The 21,932-nt window shown below is 46.2% G+C and overlaps 1 protein-coding gene across 1 annotated transcript in view; it reads right to left on the minus strand.

Moving 5' to 3' along the window:
• LOC130376240 (receptor-type tyrosine-protein phosphatase U-like) overlaps positions 1 to 7,797 on the minus strand; it is a 118,237-nt gene extending 110,440 nt beyond the window's left edge. The window contains exon 1 of the mRNA XM_056583462.1: positions 7,462 to 7,797. Coding sequence (XP_056439437.1) covers positions 7,462 to 7,507 — 46 coding nt within the window. The 5' untranslated portion in view covers positions 7,508 to 7,797. The remainder of the gene's footprint in view (positions 1 to 7,461) is intronic.
• Between the last annotated feature and the right edge of the window lie 14,135 nt (positions 7,798 to 21,932).

A 21,932-nucleotide genomic window follows, 5' to 3' on the forward strand; every position in this document is an offset into this window, starting at 1 on the left:
GGCCGTTTGTCACAGGGGGGTGAGGCTGTACCGCGTCGCCATGTGGCTCGTTGTGCCGACGCCATGAGCGAATCCTCTGTCTTAACTTTCATCGGCGGCGAGGGGGAACGACGCTAATCCAAATCCGTTTTGTGGATTGAGCTTATTGCTCTGGATGCTGCTCCACTAACTCTTTCTTTGTTTTCTATGTTTTTTTTGGATGGGAAAGGGAGGGGGGGTGGGGGGGGGGGGTGGGGCATCACTGTCAACACAAGAGGCGGTTGTTTACCAAAACCCTTCAAAAAAAAAACGAAACCAAAATCCCCACAACATATGCCCACCGACGTATTATGCAAACGAGTGTGGATCCAGTAGACCGCATCACGCATAACCCCGCCGTGTGTCTGAGCCGTCCCCCCGCCACAACCCCACCCACACACCGCCACTCAGCGTGTGCGGCTGCTGTTGTGCTGTTGGAGACCCCATCTGCTGTGGCGCCGCAAAGATGTTAAAAGTTTTGGGTCAGGAGGGCAGACTGCAGCTGGGAGGGGGGGGATAGGTTCGATGAAGAGACTAAAGAGAAGCTAGAAGACCAATCAACCTCGGCCTTATGCTCCAATCCAGTCTCAGACTAATCCATCAGCTCTCTCTCTTTCCATCTCGTTCTATCTCAATCTCTCACTTCCTGTCTCACTATCTCTGTCTTTCTCTACCGTCTCTCTACCGTCTCACTATCTCTGTCTTTCTCTACCGTCTCTCTCTCTCTCTCTCTCTCTCTCTCTCTCTCTCTCTCTCTCTCTCTCTCTCTCTCTCTCTCTCTCTCTCTCTCCCCCTCTCTCTCTCTCTCCCCCTCTCTCTCTCTCCCCCTCTCTCTCTCTCTCTCTTCTCCCCCCCCCCCCAGGGACCTTGTGAGCAGATCAGTAGTGATTGTAAATGAGGGCGGGGGGTTGGGGAATTGACAATCATCCGAAGTGGACTAGAGGGAAGGAGAGGAGAGAGGATAAAGGGAAGGAGATGAGGCTAGATGACGGGAAAGGAGTATAGGTGAAAAGAGGTGGAAGGTGAAATAATCCACTGGTCAGTTCAATAAGTTGAGCAGGAACTCAATAGAACATAAAAGCAACGAAAAAAACGCCAAAAAAAAAATATCCCCCAAACTTTATATTTTCATCTTGTTGCGCTTTGTTCACCCCCTTAAGATCCACTGTAGTTTGTTTTAATATCTTCTAGTGACATGGGGGTTGGACTCGAGGGCATACCGCCGTCATAAAAAGAAAGGAAAAGAGAGTGTCATATCTGCAGGCGAACAGAGATCCTCATGCCCTGGAGGTATTCTCCACCACATCAACCACTCGTGGAGCCGTTTCGTCTGGTGATTCTAAATCTAAATCCAGGTGAAGAAATTACTGAAGTGAAAGTACACCGCTCGTCATTGGTTACATAACAGTATACCGGCACCGCGTTTCCTACGGAGACAGGCCGATGACCACCTGCGCTATTAACAGCCCTGGGGATGTTGGGGTTGGTGAAGGGTTCCTCACAGTGAGTTCAGAGATAGGGATGCAAGATGTCAATACGGGGAAGGGAGATAGCAATGGGGGTTGAGTAGCGTCTGAATAGCTGCAGGCATTATGTGTGCTATTATTTGGTGTGAAGCTGCAATATGAATGAATTACAAGTAAACATTCCCTTGACATTTAATGCTGTGAACAGATGCTTCTTGGGTTCTTTGTTTATTTGAATTGTGCACCATTGACCACGGCTGGGTAATATGCAAAGAATCCCCATCATTATTCATTTTAAAGATTAGAATCGCAAAAACCACCACCAAACATGGTGGTGGTGGAGGGAGGAGTGGTAGAGGAAAGAGGGGTGGAGGTGGTGGAGGAAAGAGGGGGTGGAGGTGGAGGAGGAGAGAAAGAGGACAGTAGGGGATGGAGGTGGTTGAGGAGTGGTGGAGGAAAGAGGGGTGGAGGTGGTGGAGGAGTAATAGAGGGTAGTAGGGGGTGGAGGTGGTGAAGGAGTAATAGAGGGTAGTAGGGGGTGGAGGTGGTGAAGGAGTGGCAGAGGGTAGTAGGGGGTGGAGGTGGTGGAGGAGTGGCAGAGGGTAGTAGGGGGTGGAGGTGGTGAAGGAGTGGCAGAGGGTAGTAGGGGTTGGAGGTGGTGAGGAGTGGCAGAGGGTAGTAGGGGGTGGAGGTGGTGAAGGAGTGGCAGAGGGTAGTAGGGGGTGGAGGTGGTGATGGAGTGGTAGAGGGGGGTTGAGGTGAGGGATCCGGGGGGGAGGTGGCGGAGGAGCGGGCGAGGGCTGTGGGGGATAAGAATAAAAAAAGTCAGGACGCTGACTGCAGTGACGAGTGTAATCATTGGCGTGCCGGTGGAGCGGGGAGAAATATTTACAGGGATTATGCACGGCCTGCTCTGGTGGGCGGGAGACGGACAAACTGGGGGGAGCGGCTCTGGCAGCGGCGGCGGCCGGGCCGCGCGGTCGGGACAGGAACAGGACTTGAATAGCCTGGCATGCGTCGCGCCGCCGCCGCCGCCGCCGCCTGAGTCGTGCTCGCGCATATCCCATCTCTTGTTACCGTTTAATCTCCTCAAACATTAACGACAACAAACACACCGCACAACAGCCCGCCTCGCCGACACAACTCCCGACACGGCTCACACACACCCCGCACGGCCTCCACACCGTTCTGCAAGGACGGCCAGTCGCCAACCACGAGGCGTGAATCTAAAATGTCGAATATGCAAATAAATAGTACGGATTTTAAGTTTCGCTGTGGGTGGTTTTGCAGTGATGTGTAGAGGTGCATTGAGGCGCTGTTTCAAAATAGGGCCCGGCCTGCTTGCGTTAAAGAGCGAAAAGTGGCAGAGGATTACATGTATATTCCAGTCACTATCGCTCCACTGCAGTGAGGTCAGCTGCCTACATGTGGCGCATGCCTGTGCTTTCAAAGGCATGATTCAAACCCCCATATTTTACATGGTGAAGGCATATTCTCACGTATTCTCATTCTCAGGAAGCGAGTGTTAGTGCGTGTGCGCGTGTGTGTGTGTGTGTGTGTGTGTGTGTGTGTGTGTGTGTGTGTGTGTGTGTGTGTGTGTGTGTGTGTGTGTGTGTGTGTTAGAGAGTGTGTGTTTGTGTGTGTGTGCGTGCGTGTGTACGGGTGTATGTGTGCTTGCGTGCGTTAGAGTGTGTGTGCGCGTGCATGCGTGTGCGCGTGCATGCGTGAGTGTGTGTGTTATTTAAAAGGCCTTTTGGGGGGGGGTCTCCTGCACTCTGGCACTCTTTCTGAAAAACCTTGGTTGAGAAGCCGAGGCCCGGGCCCCCTCTGTAGTTCAAGGGTCCGATCACTTTCAGCTCTGGGCTCCTTTGTTGCCACGGCAGCGGTGAGTGAAGCCCTGCCATCCCCCCTGGGAGCCCAGAGGTTCAGAGATCTGGCAGCGTGCACACACTGCATCACTATCTCGGGCCCCACGCCCTCCCCACTTCCAAGGAGCACATCAAGCCCTTATGGCCCCGGTGTACCCCCCAGCCCGATCTGTCCCCCCCCGCCCCAGACAATATATTCTTCTTATCCTGCGCTGCCTCCTCCTGAGGATTATCCACCATAGGATGTGTGTTGAAAATGTGAAAACAAAAACTGGTTCGGATAAGAAGACGGGGTAAGAGCGACGATGAGCTCCACCGCCATCATCAACCTCACCGTGGAGAAAGGATGGGGAGCGGCTCTTAGTGTTAATTAGACCGATGGCTAGGTACACCGGTACACCAGTCAAGGATAAAAGAGCAGGTGGAGACACCGGACGCCCACGGATGTGAACACATGAGCCCCATTGTTGGTGCCCGGCGTTCTGTTCCGCTCGGTCGGGGAACCGATGTGAAAAGGCCCCATTAACGGGGGGCGTTGGGCTTTGTCTGCTCGGAGCTAATAACACAGATGCTCGGGCCTTTGCTAAAAGGGCACCGGCAGACAAAGCGTGCCCCGAAAAAAAAAGAAATAAACCTGATTTGCTTTTAAAAATGAGATTAAGCGGCTAGAAACCTCCAAGTGACCCGCCTGATGAGCAGCTGGTGTGGGAACCATCTGTCCAATCATGACTCGTTGTTTGTCATGTTTGTCAGTGTGACACGGTGAAAAGAAAAATGGAATACAAAAAAAAAAGAAACACCAGTTCCAACAGGCATCACTAACAGGTAGACAGGTAGAGAGACAGACTGACACACGCACGCACACACACACATACACAGCTCCCCTAACGCCAACGCAGAAGGGTTCTGTGCCGGATTAACGTCGTCTGGAAATAATGCGGCAAGGGGTGACAAGTACAGCGTTTCCAGGATGGCCCTGCTTTGCCGGTGCTGTTACCCCCACACACACATGGAATAGAGGAGCCATGTCAAAACTGAAATATTTTCACAGCGGGAAAAACCAACTCCAACAAACACAAAAATAGTGAGGTTGTTGCTGGGAACTTCCTGCCAGGCTCGGCTGTGATCTAGCGCAGTGCTGCTCCTGTGGCGAGGGACTGGATGAAGAGACCACTGGTGTTGCCCATACCCCCCCCCCTGACCCCCCCCAACCCAAACCCTCATCCCCCACCGCAAAAGAAGCCATGAGAAATCACACCTGAGATCGTCCGTTATGTTAGAGAGTACATCAGTCCTGTACCGTGACAGTCGCCTCACAGGGAGAGGAAAATCATCATAGCAGGGGAGGGGAGGGAAAGGGGGAGGCGGGGGAGGCGGGGGAGGCGGGGGAGGCGGGGGAGGCACCTACTGCTGCAGCGCAGTGCTGCTCAGCCCACAACAACAGCAGTCGGTGTGGGCCGGCGGTAGAAGGTAGCGACCACGAGGCACGCGAATCCCTGCGGACGTCCGACAGGAGTCTCAAACGAGTCTCAAACAAGGCCATTGAAAGCTTCCCCTTCAATAATTAAAAAGCACATTCTGCTCCTTTTGATTACATTGAACTTCTCGCCATGTCCTCTAAAAAGGAGTACTTTTTTTGCAGGATAAGAACGGTGCCAAAAGCTTGATGCCGTACGGACTGGCAAACGAGGCAATTAAAAACACTCAAAAGATCAAGATTGTTTAATGCGAATTGTATTGACTTGCGAGTGAGCCAAGCCCAGGAACTCTGCTGCTAATAACTTTTTTAATGGTTAGAATATGCCATTTTATACGGCACTGCTTTATACAACCGGTATGCTAATGCGATAGATTTGGATTGAATTGGGAGGGGGTGGGAGGGGAGGAACGGGGTGCTGCGCATTACAAATTCAAATTAATTGTGTTCAACATGAGCTAAATTGTATCTCTTCATTCTTAGCCTATCAGCACAAAACAAAAGAAGGGCGCCTTTTGTCGAGTGCATTGCAGCAAAGCAACATCTCCTAGCCTGCTTTGTTTTTTGCTTTGAAAGACAGTAGGTGATAAACTTATATTTTTACTAATAGGTTGAGGGCTGTTCGCATTGTCAATGTAAGTGGTAAGATAGGCATGCAAATGTCCATTGTTCCTTTAGCACCATATTAACGTGGGCTGAGACAAAACCAAATGACCACTGCCTGGACAACGGGGCTAATTCTTGCCAATGACACCATGTCTCCTCACTTTGACGTGACCTCCCCTATCACTGCAGCACTGAACTTCCTCTGTAGGTTGCATGAATTGAGAAGGCACAAAACAGTATTGTATAGTATACAAACACACCCTGTTGTTGTCGGCATGCATGTTTACTTTGCCAGTGCAGACCTGTACATCGTTCTTTCTTCCTTCCCCCTGAAGTTACACAATGGGCACAGTAACCTGTTCCACGCCAGCCCTCCCCGCCTACCAAGACCATCCCGGTGTGGTCGCCTTAACCCTGGCCCCTCCGCTGGGTACACTCACATCATGGCACGCTTCAAGCTTCAAATGACATTTCACTGGTGGCCCCTGAGTGTGAAGAGCTATCAGGTTCATTTTGTTTTTTGAGATTAAATTACGTCCGTGTTCAATGGGCGCTGGGGGTGGGGGGGGGGGAGTGGGGTGGTCTGTTTCACCCCTGTGGATCGACTCACTAACACACCCACTCTGTGGATGAATAGGGACCCAGGGCCCTCCCAAGTGCAGTTGCACGAGCCACTCAGTGAGGAGAGAGAGAGAGAGAGAGAGAGAGAGAGAGAGAGAGAGAGAGAGAGAGAGAGAGAGAGAGAGAGAGAGAGAGAGAGAGAGAGAGAGAGAGAGAGAGAGAGAGAGAGAGAGAGAGAGAGGTGTAGGCTTACTCAGGGCTGTGAGTATTTCGCCTGCATTTCGTCACGTGAGAAAACTAAAGCCACCTCACTATCGTGTTACATTGTTTGATCTGTTGTCATGGCCCGAGGCCACAACTTGACGAACCAATTTGAATGTGAAGGTGTGTCCCACCACATAGTACAGAATTATGTTGCTGCTCCATCTGCTCAATCCAACATTGGTCTCGGTTGGCTGTGTAATGGATAGCCCGCATAGACTATCTATATAGTCTGGGCACTTCCACGTCCAAAACGGATGCCCAACACATTCTTCAGATGGGCCCCCACGACGGGGTGTGGCCCCTTCAAGTCTTTGGTCAGCGTTAAGTCTTGGGTGTCAAAGCAGCTTCCACCATCCAAAGTTTACAGAGGAAAATTACAACAGCTGATTAAATTAGGCCTACTCAAGTGGTCATGCATTGAGCCAACCCGAAAAAATATTTCTCCTGAAATAAGTAAAATATTTCAGTATATTTATCTCTATGTCCATAATTTATTCATGCTTAATATTATTCACGTTTTCCAGTGTTCTTTGAAAGCTGTCTACATCTCATCGTCAATCTCTCAGATCAGATGTTTTACTGATCTGATTGTACAATTGAAACTAGTTTGATATACGGAATTATACGGAAGAACATGAATGCCACACCAGACAGATGAACATTAATGCCACACCAGAGTCCTGTCAGTCTGTTCTGTTGTGCGCGAGTTCGTTCTCGTACGCGGGCTGACTTCTAGAACGGTTTATTATTTTTAGATCAAAGTACTCATCAGCGGGAAGCGCGACGGTAAAGCGGTTATGAAATCTTCAGCTTGAAACGAAAAGTCGTATAGTCCTCACTGTTACACCTTAACCAATTAAAACGAAAGCTAATCTTACTTTATAAGCATGTATTAAAGGATTGCGCGTTACGTACAACTTCGAAGGAGACTTTTTTGGTCTGCTCACTCAGCGAGAACGTTATCGGGAAACGCCAATAAAAGCACTTACATCGACAGTCTATAAATCCTCGCATGAATACAACATTTCGATGAAAACTTCTCAAGTTGCCTCCGCCAAAAGCTAAAGCTTAGACAACGCACATTGCATGTGAAGAACCATTTCTACCCGACAAGGGAGGCGCACAGACCAGAACTACACTAAAGCCGACAGGGCACAGGTGCTCCGTTAGCGACCCACAGAGAAAAGCGAAAGGGTTTTACCTGTTGGCCCTTCCATACTATCTGCGTAGATCCTCACGGTCAGCATTAGTAGACATAACGCCGAATACATGTTTGCAGCAGCAACCAAAAGTCCAGCAGGTTTATCAGAAAGAAATCCTGGAAGCAACTCCGGGAGTGCAGGGTGGAAGTTCTCAACTCCACTCAATTCATTGCTGCTGCATCCCTAATGAAAAAGCTTCGCTGCTGGGTCCCTACTGAAGCCAAACACAGAGCCGGTGCAGCTGACGTAAGTGTAAAGAATTCAAAAAAAAGCTTTCCTGCAACGGCTCTACTACTTTTCCTCTGACAACCCGGAGCGTAACAGCGCGGCTCTAGGACGCCTCCACGCGGTCGGTTTGATGGCACGCGTCGCTGACACGCTGGAGCCAGGAACCACAACCGAATGCAGTAATGGATGACACCCCATCGAGAATGATGATACACCTTGGTTGGTACGAGTCAACACACAGTCACATCAATATATATATAAAAAAGTTTTTTGACTGTTCATCATCTGATTTTAGCATTACGTTCCTAAAATATAATTAATGACACGTAGGGCCTCTATCACAGGGCTTCAATGGCGGCAGACTTAATTTGAGCTTTTCATATGAAACAGAGAATGTTTCATATGTATGATTGTTCTATATATGAGTTATTATATTATTATATTGTTCATTGGCCCCAAGCTGTTTATGTGCACGGAGACAGCAGAATGAGCAACGACTAGGGGGCGACCCTCTGTACTGCCTGTGGCATTTGAAAAGGTTTCGCTTTGCCAGGGGGAGAAGTACTTGAGCAGCCTACTTTTATATTTATGACTTTTATGAGGCTCATACTTTTTATGCCATTACATTCTAAATATTAGTAACTTAACTTCAGAGTTATTTATTATCCTACTTTGTCATACGTTTTTACATGGTAATGCCATCTCTACTTTAGCCACTTTTAACCAGTACAATATGTATTATATAGGTTACATTTTTACCAAAGGTGTTAAAGGGTTAAATATGTATATCCACTGGATATTTACGTTTACTTACGATATACCAGTATGGCCTACTTTTCCGCATATTGCTTGGATACTGATACCATGTAAGTAGGCCTACCTTTCAGCACCGGTGGCCTGTTTACTCGTTTGGCAATTTGATGAGTTCATCTGCAGAAACAGTATTTTGCCTGGGAGAGGTTGTTGTTGTTGTTTGCAGAGCTGATTGGCTAGCTATTACCACCACAGTTATGGGGATGTTCAGTCCAGTAAATGTCGCTGTGCGCTGTGTGCTAAACTATGGCTCTAGCCATCCAAGGGCCCATGTTAGCTTTAGGACAGATTAACCGAAGCTAATAAAACACAAAACCCCATTAAAACGGAGGGTAAATTGAGCTTTCTCCGTATCAAAATAGCAGGCTCAGTGCTACTCAGCCAACAATGCCTTGTGCGGTACTATGGTAATGGTACCATTATCTTCTGTGCATTCTGTACACAAGGAAAGGACTCGACGCCGACCAGACTTAAGACCTTGTCTCGTTCATAATTGAAGCTGCAGTGAGTAGTAGCAGACGTTGTTATGGCAGTGCGCGCTCTCGCTCTCTCTCTCTCTCTCTCTCTCTCTCTCTCTCTCTCTCTCTCTCTCTCTCTCTCTCTCTCTCTCTCTCTCTCTCTCTCTCTCTCTCTCTCTCTCTCTCTCTCTCTCTCTCTCTCTCTCTCTCACACAACATCTCCCTTGCACATGTGCAATTACTGGCTTTATGAGGAGAGGCTGTTTTTTAAATGAGTCATTATTGAGTGAGACCTCTCGTGTTCATTTCCATGGGTTACACACTGCACTGGGGGGCGTTTATAATAAAGTACACTGATTCATTCAATGGAAAACATAAATATATGAATACGCAGCATCCAAATTAAAATGATTATAGAGAAGGAACAACTTTGAGTAGATAAGTAGGCCTATGCATCAAAATGAATGTTGTATTATATGATAGTATATGATGGTGGGGAAGAACAATGCAAAGTATATCCTTATCCATGTGAGCCCATCCGTCCAAAGGCAAACACCATGGCTGGGTGCTAATCGTGTCTTAATTATTCAAGCATTAGGTGTTTACATCACCTGGCCCCGTCTGCAACCGTCTGGATAGGCAGTGGCACACGTCACTCAGGAGCTGGAGTCCCGCCTCACATCATCTATCAAGTTGGAAAGGAGCAGAAGACAAGGGAGAAAAACGAAAGGGAAAACTTGATTATTACAGATCAGCAATGCAATGTTATTTTTAGATTGAAAAGGGGTCTTATGCAACGTTTCGGTGAAAAAACAACAACATCGAAACACGTCATCTGCTTGAACACTATGCACATAAGGGCTCATTATTATTTATTTGGAGTGCACACAAACAGAAGGATTTTTACAGCCTATTACTGTTAAAGTCAGCACAGAGCCAGAGTAAACATAAGTGACTTTATATTTATTATATTTTTGAGGGGGACATAGACAGCCTACTCCGTTTGTCTGTCGTATTGAAATGGCAGTGTAATTACCGGGCTTTGGTTGTTTCTGGTTTATTTCACACACATCAATTTTCCAATAAAACCTTTGAGTTCTTCTTGTTGTTGTTGCCGTTATGTGTTGTGACATTTAATCAGTGTCAACATTGTGCAAAAATATAGCACGTCTAGGGAAAATAACCGGAATTGTAACACAAAATGAGCAGACTTGGTGCATTATGTCGGAAATGTTGATCATATTTAGAACTCAAAGTATTACAGTGAATCAATCAATTCATATATCCAGCAACAAATGTAAACCAAAATACACAGAAGGAGAAATGTTGTTGCATTTAGAGGTCAATTATTATTTTGTTAAAGAAACACATTCCAGCTAGGGCTGACCTCCTCCCTGACCAATGATCTACCCTTTGGTGTGCCTCATGTCTTTCTGTGGCCAAGAAAGCCACAGCTTGATACTTCTCCCCCCATCCCCTTTGCCCCCCAGTGCCACGTGTCTGTCTGTATCTTCCTCCTCTAGCCACTCCTCGCCTCCTTTTAAGAACAGGGCCAGACTCAGTGAAAAGGCAAACAACCACTGCCTCTGTAGTGGATAAATACGAAGTGACCCGATTTTACTCAAAGGAAAATCGAACATGGTGGCCAAAGGAAAGCGGATATACAGGCCCCTATGTATTTATTTATTTTGTCATGGTTTGTCAGGGTATAGCTGCTGGCATGTAGGCTACTTCTCACGTTCAGCTGTGTGAGTTCCTCTGAGACGGGGGCAAGGGAAAAGCAGCAGGCGAGAGCCAAGCCGTGTCAAAGGAAAGTTCAGCCGCAGCCCGCAACACAAGAGAGAGAAAAAGTTGAAGAATTAATAAATAAAACATTTTTATAAAACAATGCGTCAGGGGACGTTTGCCAAAATGCAATGCGACAGCGGGGGGGACCACTGGGGCAACCGGTGTTGCCCCAGTGGAATACCTATAGGGGACATCGACGCTCTGGCCTCACCTCACTCAACCATCATCTACCGCCGACACACACACACACACACACACACACACACACACACACACACACACACACACACACACACACACACACACACACACACACACACACACACACACACACACACACACACACACACACACACACACACACACACACACCAGCCTCCCCAATGGCCGCATCAGCCGTTCCCTCCTCAACTCCTACCGTCAGCAGTAACGGATGGGGGGGTGGGGGGTGGGGGGGAGAGGTGCCGTCATGCAATGCAGAGCAGCGGCTTCTGCCTGTCAGCCCACACAGCCACCCGTCTCTCCCCCCCGTCCTGACACCAGACGACCCTGGCTCCCTCACCCCTAGAGGTCCCCCTCCCGCCCCATTTATTTTCATAAGTGTCGGAAGGGAGGCGGTGTGTGGAAGGACTCAGAGCTGTCACCATGGTGGCACACACACAAACACACACACACACACATGCACCCACACACACACACACGTGTACAAACACACACACACACCTTTGCACAAACAGACACACACATATACACACACCTTTGCACAAACACACATCCACAAACACACAGACACACGCAAACAGATGTGCACTTAAAAAAAGCATGCAGGTGCACAGCATGCCAACATAAAACCTCCACAAACACAACTACTGCAACTAAAACTTCCACTAAAACTTTATGTGCTCGGTTGTGAACCGTAAAGCAACAAGACGATGCCTAGCACAGCTTGTGCACATTCCCGTGCGCACGCACACAAACACAATCTCAGTCACACACACGCACTCACCCGCACAAAAACACACAAGCTCTGCAAACATTCTTCATATGAAGCCTCAAATGTCAGATGTTTCCCTCAATCACAGACAGAGTGAAACGGATTAGCAGCTTAAAAACTCTTTATCCCCAAGGAGCGAAGTGACTTTTAGTCCCCCATCAGCCCTTGTTCGTTTGGGAGGAAGGGAGGGAAGGGCTGCACTCCTTCACCTGTTAAACTATGCAAAAATAAACAAATATTTCACAATTTTCCCGAGACACTTCTGAAGGCTTACAACTGTGGCAGGGTAAGCTTTTCAGTTTTTTGGGGGGGTTCTCTCATTAGTGCTGAGCAATTGCATACACCCCTAGAGGTCTGGATAAGTCACGCATAGAGACAGGAGCGCGCGCGCTCTCTCTCTCTCTCTCTCTCTCTCTCTCTCTCTCTCTCTCTCTCTCTCTCTCTCTCTCTCTCTCTCTCTCTCTCTCTCTCTCTCTCTCTCTCTCTCTCTCTCTCTCTCTCTCTCTCTCTCTCTCTCTCTCTCTCTCTCTCTCTCTCTCAGCAAGTGACAGCAGGCAGGAACAGGGGGTCCATGTTAAACACCCTGAGGTCCCTATCTTGCTGCAGCAGAATACAGATCCCTCTCTGCACCCAACCAGTCCATCTCAGTGTGGTTTCCCCAGGATGGCTTCCTGCTTCTTGGAGTGGTAAGGCCCTCCTCAATCTGGGGACATGTCGGTTGGCTCTGTCCTTACAGGATTTTGCAGGCAGCTCTATGGCTCAACCCTTTGGTCGACGATAAATCTTTTTGATGTAGAATCAGTGTGCACCTTCATTTTTATGAATACCATGTTGAAAGAACTGTATCAAAAATGCTTTGCAATTTCGAAAAGAAGAAGCACATTCATAGCAGACGCAAAAGCCATTGCACAAAAGCCACAGCATAACGGAAGTGAGCGTCCACTGATGTTGGCAGTGAAATGGGTCATCTTCCTTTGAAAGCGGACTACTATTATATACTCATACAGTATAGAATGTGGATAGCATAAGCCTTATTAAAATAGTTATCTTCGAGACTTAACACTCAAACGCATATCCTCAAAAAAGGCACGTCTGCAAAAATGACAAAAGGCCTAGGCCCTACATTGCAATCTGTACTTAAACTTTAAAACTGTATCCTTCCACATGGGTAGACAAAAATGGTCCGAAACCAACATCGAAGGAAGCTAGTTTGATTGTCAACATGGGTCGACCCTCAGTTCCGTTATATTGTTGTGGCTTTTGCGTATATGTTGTTGCATTTGCCTTTGTGTTTTCCATGAAAGCGCTTGTGTAATGCAGTTTGTTCAACACGTCTCGGTCACCTTACATTAATGTGACTTTGTTTTTCAAGGCTTCATTTCACAATTAAAACCTTAAAAGAATACTTGAAATCACAGATTTTTAAAAGGAGCTTTCATCATTTGATGGGGATGTATGAGTCACCATTCAGAGAATGAATGGAATCGCTCACATAATTACACATTCAATTTTGGTTAATACTTGATATAGTCGGTGTATGATTAAAACCCAGATACGTACGTACGTACGTACGTACGTACGTACGTACGTACGTACGTACAGACAGACAGACAGACAGACAGACAGACAGACAGACAGACAGACAGACAGACAGACAGACAGACAGACAGACAGACAGACAGACAGACAGACAGACAGACAGACAGACAGACAGACAGACAGACAGACAGACAGACAGACAGACAGACAGACAGACAGACAGACAGACAGACAGACAGACAGACAGACAGACAGACAGACAGACAGACAGACAGACAGACAGACAGACAGACAGACAGACAGACAGACAGACAGACAGACAGACAGACAGACAGACAGACAGACAGACAGACAGACAGACAGACAGACAGACAGACAGACAGACAGACAGACAGACAGACAGACAGACAGACAGACAGACAGACAGACAGACAGACAGACAGACAGACAGACAGACAGACAGACAGACAGACAGACAGACAGACAGACAGACAGACAGACAGACAGACAGACAGACAGACAGACAGACAGACAGACAGACAGACAGACAGACAGACAGACAGACAGACAGACAGACAGACAGACAGACAGACAGACAGACAGACAGACAGACAGACAGACAGACAGACAGACAGACAGACAGACAGACAGACAGACAGACAGACAGACAGACAGACAGACAGACAGACAGACAGACAGACAGACAGACAGACAGACAGACAGACAGACAGACAGACAGACAGACAGACAGACAGACAGACAGACAGACAGACAGACAGACAGACAGACAGACAGACAGACAGACAGACAGACAGACAGACAGACAGACAGACAGACAGACAGACAGACAGACAGACAGACAGACAGACAGACAGACAGACAGACAGACAGACAGACAGACAGACAGACAGACAGACAGACAGACAGACAGACAGACAGACAGACAGACAGACAGACAGACAGACAGACAGACACACACACACACACACACACACACACACACACACACACACACACACACACTACTGAAGTTTGTTTGACTGCAGCCCCACAATCTTCCTCTGCCAAACGTTCCTCTTTCCCCTCGCTCCCTATCTTTGTGTGTTGCACTTATCTCTCCGACGCCACGGAGCACACACTTTTTTCTCAGAAAATCTCATCCATTTTAAAAGTTCTGCTCCATTGGACAGGCATTTTGTCCATGGTGCTGGTGGTGGTGCCGATGTTGTTGACAGTGGCAGCTGGCCACTTGATGGTGGCGGGTGGGAAGGAGGGAACATGCACCTGGTTTCGAATTTTGCTACCTTCCCAACCACCAACATCGGCCAACACCCTCTTCCTCTTCTCCATCATTTTATGTACATTCTTTGTACTCGCCCCCTCACTCTTTCAAGTGCATCCCCAGAAATAACTGTCCTACCACCGCTCTTTGCCCGACTCTGCCTTAGCATATCCTCGGGCCTTTCCAGCTCTATTGTTTTTCACACTGTTTTTTAGTCTTGTGATGTATTCCTGCTACTGCCTCCCTAGACCTATGCCCTTGCCCTTGGCTCGTCTTTGTTTAACTTTGTGCCTTTGTGCAGTTTTTACTATCTTTGGATTATGCTTTTGTTTACGATTTGCACTTTCCACTGCTTTTTTTTCTTTTCGTCTTGGACGCGTCTCATTTTAAAGCTACTTTGAGACGTGTCTAAAAGTAAAGACTCTTTACTTATAATTGACCATCTTCCCAAAATGTTATGTAACGCATAAAAATGATCTAGCCTAAACTGCATATCCACACGATATTTAAGTATATTGGCATGTCTTCATTAGAAAGTTTAATTAATGAAAATGACATTCAGCAGCACTCAAAACAGAACAACTCTTATAATAGTGAATGAGACATGAAGAAGATCTGGGCCACCAAAAGTGCTGCAAACATTCATTCTAATTGGCTAAGACGAACCAACCAACCAAGTCAGCTGTCAGAGCCAGAGACTAAACAGAAAGTATGAAATCTCAAACCCAAATCCAATATACCCTTCAGAATTAATTTGCAACTCAATATTGTTCCAACAGTGAGATAACACGATTTTGTTTAGAATTACACTGGTACGATTGTCTGTCTGTGTGTGTGTGTGTGTGTGTGTGTGTGTGTGTGTGTGTGTGTGTGTGTGTGTGTGTGTGTGTGTGTGTGTGTGTGTGTGTGTGTGTGTGTGTGTGTGTGTGTGTGTGTGTGTGTGTTCACTGACATACACAAGAAAAAGAAAACAAACCATGAGTCAAACAAATGAAAAAGAATCAAGTAGCCTACAGTTTCTAATATGTTGCAACAAACACTAGTTAAACCTGTGCCTGCTATCTACGACTACATTACTGTTCTATCCTATTATTACTCATCCCCACTCCGTTCGCCTCCACCAATAGACTTCAAAGTAAAATAATGTCTCGCAGCAAGATTTATTTGAACCATAAGAAATGTAACTCGGGTGGTAAAAATCGGTGCCAACAGCACACGCGTAAGTAAAGGATCTGGCAGATCATTTACACAGCCAAGTATATCTGACAGCTGCCTAGTCACAGGCACAGCCTATTTATCACACAGCGAATGAGGCTACGTCACATGCAGCAATCACTGCCGCTATCGGCGGCGTCCAATCATCCCAACGCTCCAGTCGTAACGATTCTAACCGGCAAAAAATAGACAAGTGCCTTTCAATGACTTCACTCACTTCTTCTGCTGTCCGTTTCCCCACATCTTCAACAGCTTGTACAGCAAAGTACACTCGAGGAGGGCGTGGAGGCCTTCTGTTTTCCCCGTCGATGGCCTCTCTTGTATGAAGTAGTATTCATGGTCGCCGTTAGATCATAGATTCGTGAATGTGAGGTTATAGTGACGGGTGACTGCTGCCCTGGACTAAATTGCTGGTTGAGCATGTGTTTGTGTCTTAGCTAAAGAGAGCAGGATGGTTAAGTCATGGCTTAGCTGTTTTTTTTTATATTTTATAATGGTCCATTATGCCTTGTGGCATTATGAGAGGGGTTGGGGATTGATTCATACACATGCGGTGTGTGTAGGCATACAAATACAGGTTCAAGCTAAAATTCTAGCAACACAACCTTTAAATCTCAAAACGTATCATGACCACCAAACACCTCAAGGGTTAGATCTGGAAAAAAACACAGACCATGTGGCCTCGTTAACTAGACATGACGAGCTGCAGCTGGGTTCAGCACGGTGACCTTCTTGTTGTCTCTTTTGCGACAGCCATCTTAGCTTGTGGATGGTTGCAGCAACCTTGAGCAGATACATCTGAAAATACAGTTTACACAGTTGCTGTAAGGTTTAACAGGAATTACTGTTAAATGTAACCATGTTTTAAAAATGGCACTAAGAAAGGGTTGCAACAGATTTAAGTGTTAATAAAACCAGGGAATAAAGTCTAGTGAAGGGAAGGGAAGGCGACAGCACATAGCGCTTGCTACATTGCAGGTGTTTGACTGCAATGAGTCACCGTTTCACAGTGACCCTGTCTGAGTTCACATGGCACTTTGCCGGAGCATGTGCAGTTCTCATTCACATGCCGGCAAGGCCAAACAGAGCCAGAGTCAAAAGGGATTGTCTGGCTTCCCGACCCCATGGTATGACCTCGACTGTGTTTTTTGGTTTGGTTTTGCGTGCAGGTCACGATTATTATTAGTGGCCTTTTTGAGGCTTGCCTCTCTTTTTCGTTTCCATCCCTTTTATTTTTCACAACATTCGCCTTTCTAAGCCTTGCCCCATCTGGGACAGACACAGCCGTCGGCCTCCCTCTCTCCCTGCACACCGGGTCCTTCTCAGCCGGACGGCCTTCGGATGCATCCAGCGCTCAGCCCTCTCCCTCCCCGGAGACCTCCCTCTCCAACTTCCCTCTTCCACCACCAGCTCAAAGGCCTTTCCGGCCTCCATCTCCTGATGACATGCACGTCCCTCCGCTGCCTGGGAAGGTTTGAGCTTCTGGGTCTAGTTTCTCTCAGGGACTTGATTTGCCAGTCCAGTCGTGAGGTCAACCTCGTTGACCAACTTCCCTTTCTGGTTCGAGACTCCTTCTGGAGAGGTTCCTCCTCACACTGGATGATTCTCTCCTGCCTGCGGGACTGGATGGACCTCTGAGAGCAGCTGTCCACCTTCTTTCTAAACATCGCCAGGGATTAGCCGGTAGTCTAGTAGTCCATTTTAGAAAACAGTTTTACTTTTTTAATACTTTTGTAATAAGAAACATTATCACATTATCAGATACGACACAGCTGCTTCATCCGTTCTTTACATTTCTGCTCGTCCAGCCAACTTTCTCCGTACGCAAGGTGGGTAGTATAGAAAGGGAAGATTCATCTAATGAGCGAATAAGTTTCGTGCTTGTGTCTGTTGTTTTTACAATGGATAATATTGTTGTGTTGACCTCGGCCACTAAAGTTAAGTTACACAAAAAAGTGGTCAAGAATGATTTTAGATTTCAGAGATAAATGCAACGAAATTATACAGACTAAAATGCGCCTGGAATTTCTGCCAGATTCTATCAGTTTTAACTGATAGAATTTCATTTGCTAAAGATGACCTCACAAGATGAATACGGTTGAAGATGAAGGCCATCATTTTGTTTGATCTTGATCTTGCAACGCTTTCCAAAAGTACATACTTGTGTCGAAAGGTTTGTTTTCATCGTTGTAATCATGAGTTGTGGAGAGCCATCTTGCCCTCTGTTCACCCCACCCTCTTCAAAAGAGAAACACCACCAGAAGCAGCTAGTATTAAGTATATTTCACTTGTATTCTGGAATGTTTTCAAAAGCAGATATTATTCTGTTAGTCAAGGTAACCTAAAAGGTGTACATTTGCTTATAATTGAGTTCCAGAGTCCTTGATGACCTAGGATAATACTGAATAGGCAGGTCTCAGAGTATGCTTTCATGCAAGCATGAACACATGCGGATGCACACAAACACCATTTGCATGACATGCATGTGGTCTCTCACTCACTGACAAAAACACACACACACACACACACACACACACACACACACACACACACACACACACACACACGTGTTGGTCAATTTGATTTCAATTCAGTGGATGGAAAGAGCATAGCTGCAAATAATTTAGCAATGTAGCAATAGATTGAGCATGAAGCACACTTCCTGAATTGAAAACAGGAAAGTGAGAAATGATCAGTGGCAGACTAGTTATTTCAATATTGAACTGGATGAATTGGGTCAAACACCATGCAGCAGCGCAGGTAGTCTAGCCAACTTACTGAACGAGCCAGCCAAGTTTCCATGCTTATCGAGTAAACATTCAACGTAATACCCGGTAGCACTGTATCAAGCAAGATTCACATTTATTTTTACATTAGCTTTGTTTAATTAGCTCTGCTGATATCAGTTTCACAAACTTTATCGCCAAATAAACATTTAATCCTTGCTGGCCAGATAGCACTGCTGCTAAACAGATGGGGCGCAATGAAGCACCTCTTATCTGAAATAGAAAATGCATAAACGGCTAACACTTTAAAATAATGGCCCATTCATTTACCATAAATTAACATTGGTTATTGCCGCAGCATTATTTTATAGCGTTCACGTGGGTTAGGGTAATGGATAGTGGGTTATGTTTCTGTATTGTAGTTAAGTTCTTGCTAGTTAAAGTTACTCTGGTTGAACTGGGACACCATATCCAATCCTTTGTAGTGGGTCATATTTTATTGATCAATACCGTAGTAAACATGAAAACCATTAGTAAATGACTACTAGGTCATTAGTTCACTGTTAATTAAAAGTTAGTTAATGCATAGAACTGCATGAACTAGTGTTACTTAATAGTTAGATAATATACCATTATTGTAAAGGGTTAACCATTAAAGAATAAAACCAATGAGAATAACTTTCCTATTTTTACAGACTCAATGAGTCATCTCTGTAAAGAAAAAGTCCCGGCATCATCCAAGGTCCACTGAGCATTTGGAATCGGCTGCGTTTGTTAGCTCAGCTTGTTGGCCTACCGCAGTCTGGCTTTGGCTAGCTTTAGCTCACCTCAACTTGCAAATTTTGCGAAATGGTGGATACAATGAACTTAAGAAAATAGGTTTGGTTATTCAAAAATAAATAACTATAGGTTAATACTTGTGTGCTTTTGCTGTGCAAATTAATCTTAAGCCTTTCTCCGCCTGTCAACTTGTCAGTATCTAGAACAAACTCTAGTTAGTTCATTCATTTATAAATGTTTCCATAGATTGCAGACCATTTGAAGTAAAACAATACACTACAAAGCATTCTTGTAATTAAAAGACCAGCAACTTTTCCCATCCATTTTGAACAGAGCAGTCATTGGGGTCGATGACAGTTCTCTCCCATAGGCGACTCCTGCCATGGCCCGTGAATCGGCCGTCGTGCTCTGAACTTCACTCTGAACACTGCGTTGTGCTCACTGCTTCTAGAAATTGGTCAAAAGTAGGGAAAGATGAATACCATCTTCTATTCTAATAGGGTTTAATTTTGTATCTTTATTTTTAATAATGTATCTTTTATTTCAAATAAATGACTGCTATCAATAACACCTATTTGAAAATGAATCAAATCTATAATATTATGATTACACGTTGAAATACATCATCTTAGAGGTCAGTTTCCCCAAATGACATAGACTGAATTGAGATACGAGGCACTTTCTAACTGTTCCCAGTCCTGTACCCTTAACACTCTCCAGCTAGAGGACAGTACAGCCTGAACATCAAACATCCCCATTGCCCTTTGTCTACTTGTTTTTCCTTTTTATCACAGTAATATGTAGGCCTACTCCTCGGTACGTCACAGGCTTACAATAACAAAGAAGTCCTCTACGGGGTTTCGAATGGTTTTTCACACACACAAAAAGAACGCCGAGTGTGTCCCGTCAACGAGAACACTGCAACAGCATAAAGATTATGCATGGCAAAAAAAATATGAATAATAATGGAGAGAGATTTACGTTTTGTTGCTATGGTGGCGATGCAGTCTGGTTCCCTCCACTCCCGGCGTGCACGGCTGCCTCTTCGTCCTGATAAGCAGGGGTGAGGGGGGGGCGATATGGGGGCGGAGGGGTGGCGGTTGGACAGATAGGACTCCTCCATGACAGACAAGGTGACGGTCGGGGCTGTGGCGGCTCGCCCGGCCTGTCCTATCCTCCACCGTGACTGGATGTAAACAAGAAGGCCTCTATCTCTGCCCCACATGAATGGATAAGGCCAGCGGGTGTTCGCCCTTTTCCAGCTCCCTCTCTCTCCCTTCTCCTTCAATCTCTCTCTCTCTCCCTTCTCCTTCTCTCTTCCTTCTCTCTCTCTCCCTTTTCCTTCAATCTCTCTCTCTCCCCCTTTTCCTCCCATCTCTCTTCCTTCTCTTTCTCCCTTTTCCTTAAATCTCTCTCTCTCTCTCCCCCTTTTCCTCCCATCTCTCTTCCTTCTCTCTCCCTTCTCCTTCAATCTCTCTCTCTCTCTCCCTTCTTCAATCTTTATCTCCCTTTTCCTCTCATCTCTTTTCCTTTTCCTTCCATCTCTCTCTCTCTCTGACTCTAACCCTTTGACTCTCTCGTCTTTTTAAACTACATTACTCCCCACTTTCCAATCACAGCCAAAAAGGACCCATTTAAAAAGTCAATGTTGTCAACAGCAGTCTCTTTAACGCCTGGAAGTCCCCCTTCCAACAGTTATAATATCAGGACCCCCATTATTGATTTAGTTCATCTTGGCCCCAAGCCAACGTGCCAAAGTGTGATCCAAACAGCTAATGGCACCCATCTCGTGTTATTTAGTGGGAGGGGATCTACGGAAACTCAAAGTGACTTCCAGAGTGATTTTGGGTGTTTCGCTTAAACGAAATGAGGATAGATTAATCCATCACGTATCGACTCAAATTAAGCCGCAGCATGAAAGCAACGCCAGGTAGATCCCAAGTTGCTCATCGCTATGTTAATGTAAGCATGCCTTGGAGAAATATGTGTTATGAATTTAAACTAGCTCATGACATACACCTACTTAACAGTGTTAAAAAAAAAACTGTAATGGGGCATTATCATGCGTTCGTTTTTTCAACGCTCACTGACGCACCGTAGCAGTTGGAAACTATCGAGGTGCAGAGTCACAGGAGAGCACAAGAAGACACTTCAGCTCCTTTTCAATCTATGAAGAGCCCTCTGGGCATCGGCCAACCAGTGATTGTTGTTTGGGGGCCTTTGTCAGTCAGACCACCAGCAGTCAATGGGTAAGCCCCTGGCAGGAGCACCTTAGAGACCCTCTCTTGTCCCGTACGACAATGGCTACAGGTAACATGTCGCATTGTCCCCGGTGTAGTTTCAGTGACATCATTTTGCTCTGACGTTCCCTGGGAAAAAATACTGACCTCAATATGGGTTTGAAAACTCCCATCGGTGTATCAGCATATTAGCCCGACATACAGACGTCAGGCTTACTGCAGACACGCACACACATCCCTCACTAAATCCACACCTGGTTGCAGACACACACACACACACACACACACACACACACACACACACACACACACACACACACACACACACACAGCGAAGTCAGCATAGATTTAAAAATAATATATGGGTAAAGGAAAGTAATAAAAAGCCTGCCGACCAAAGAGGACTA

The sequence above is a fragment of the Gadus chalcogrammus genome, chromosome 22 (assembly GCF_026213295.1).
Source record: "Gadus chalcogrammus isolate NIFS_2021 chromosome 22, NIFS_Gcha_1.0, whole genome shotgun sequence".
Classification (NCBI taxonomy): Eukaryota; Metazoa; Chordata; class Actinopteri; order Gadiformes; family Gadidae; genus Gadus; species Gadus chalcogrammus.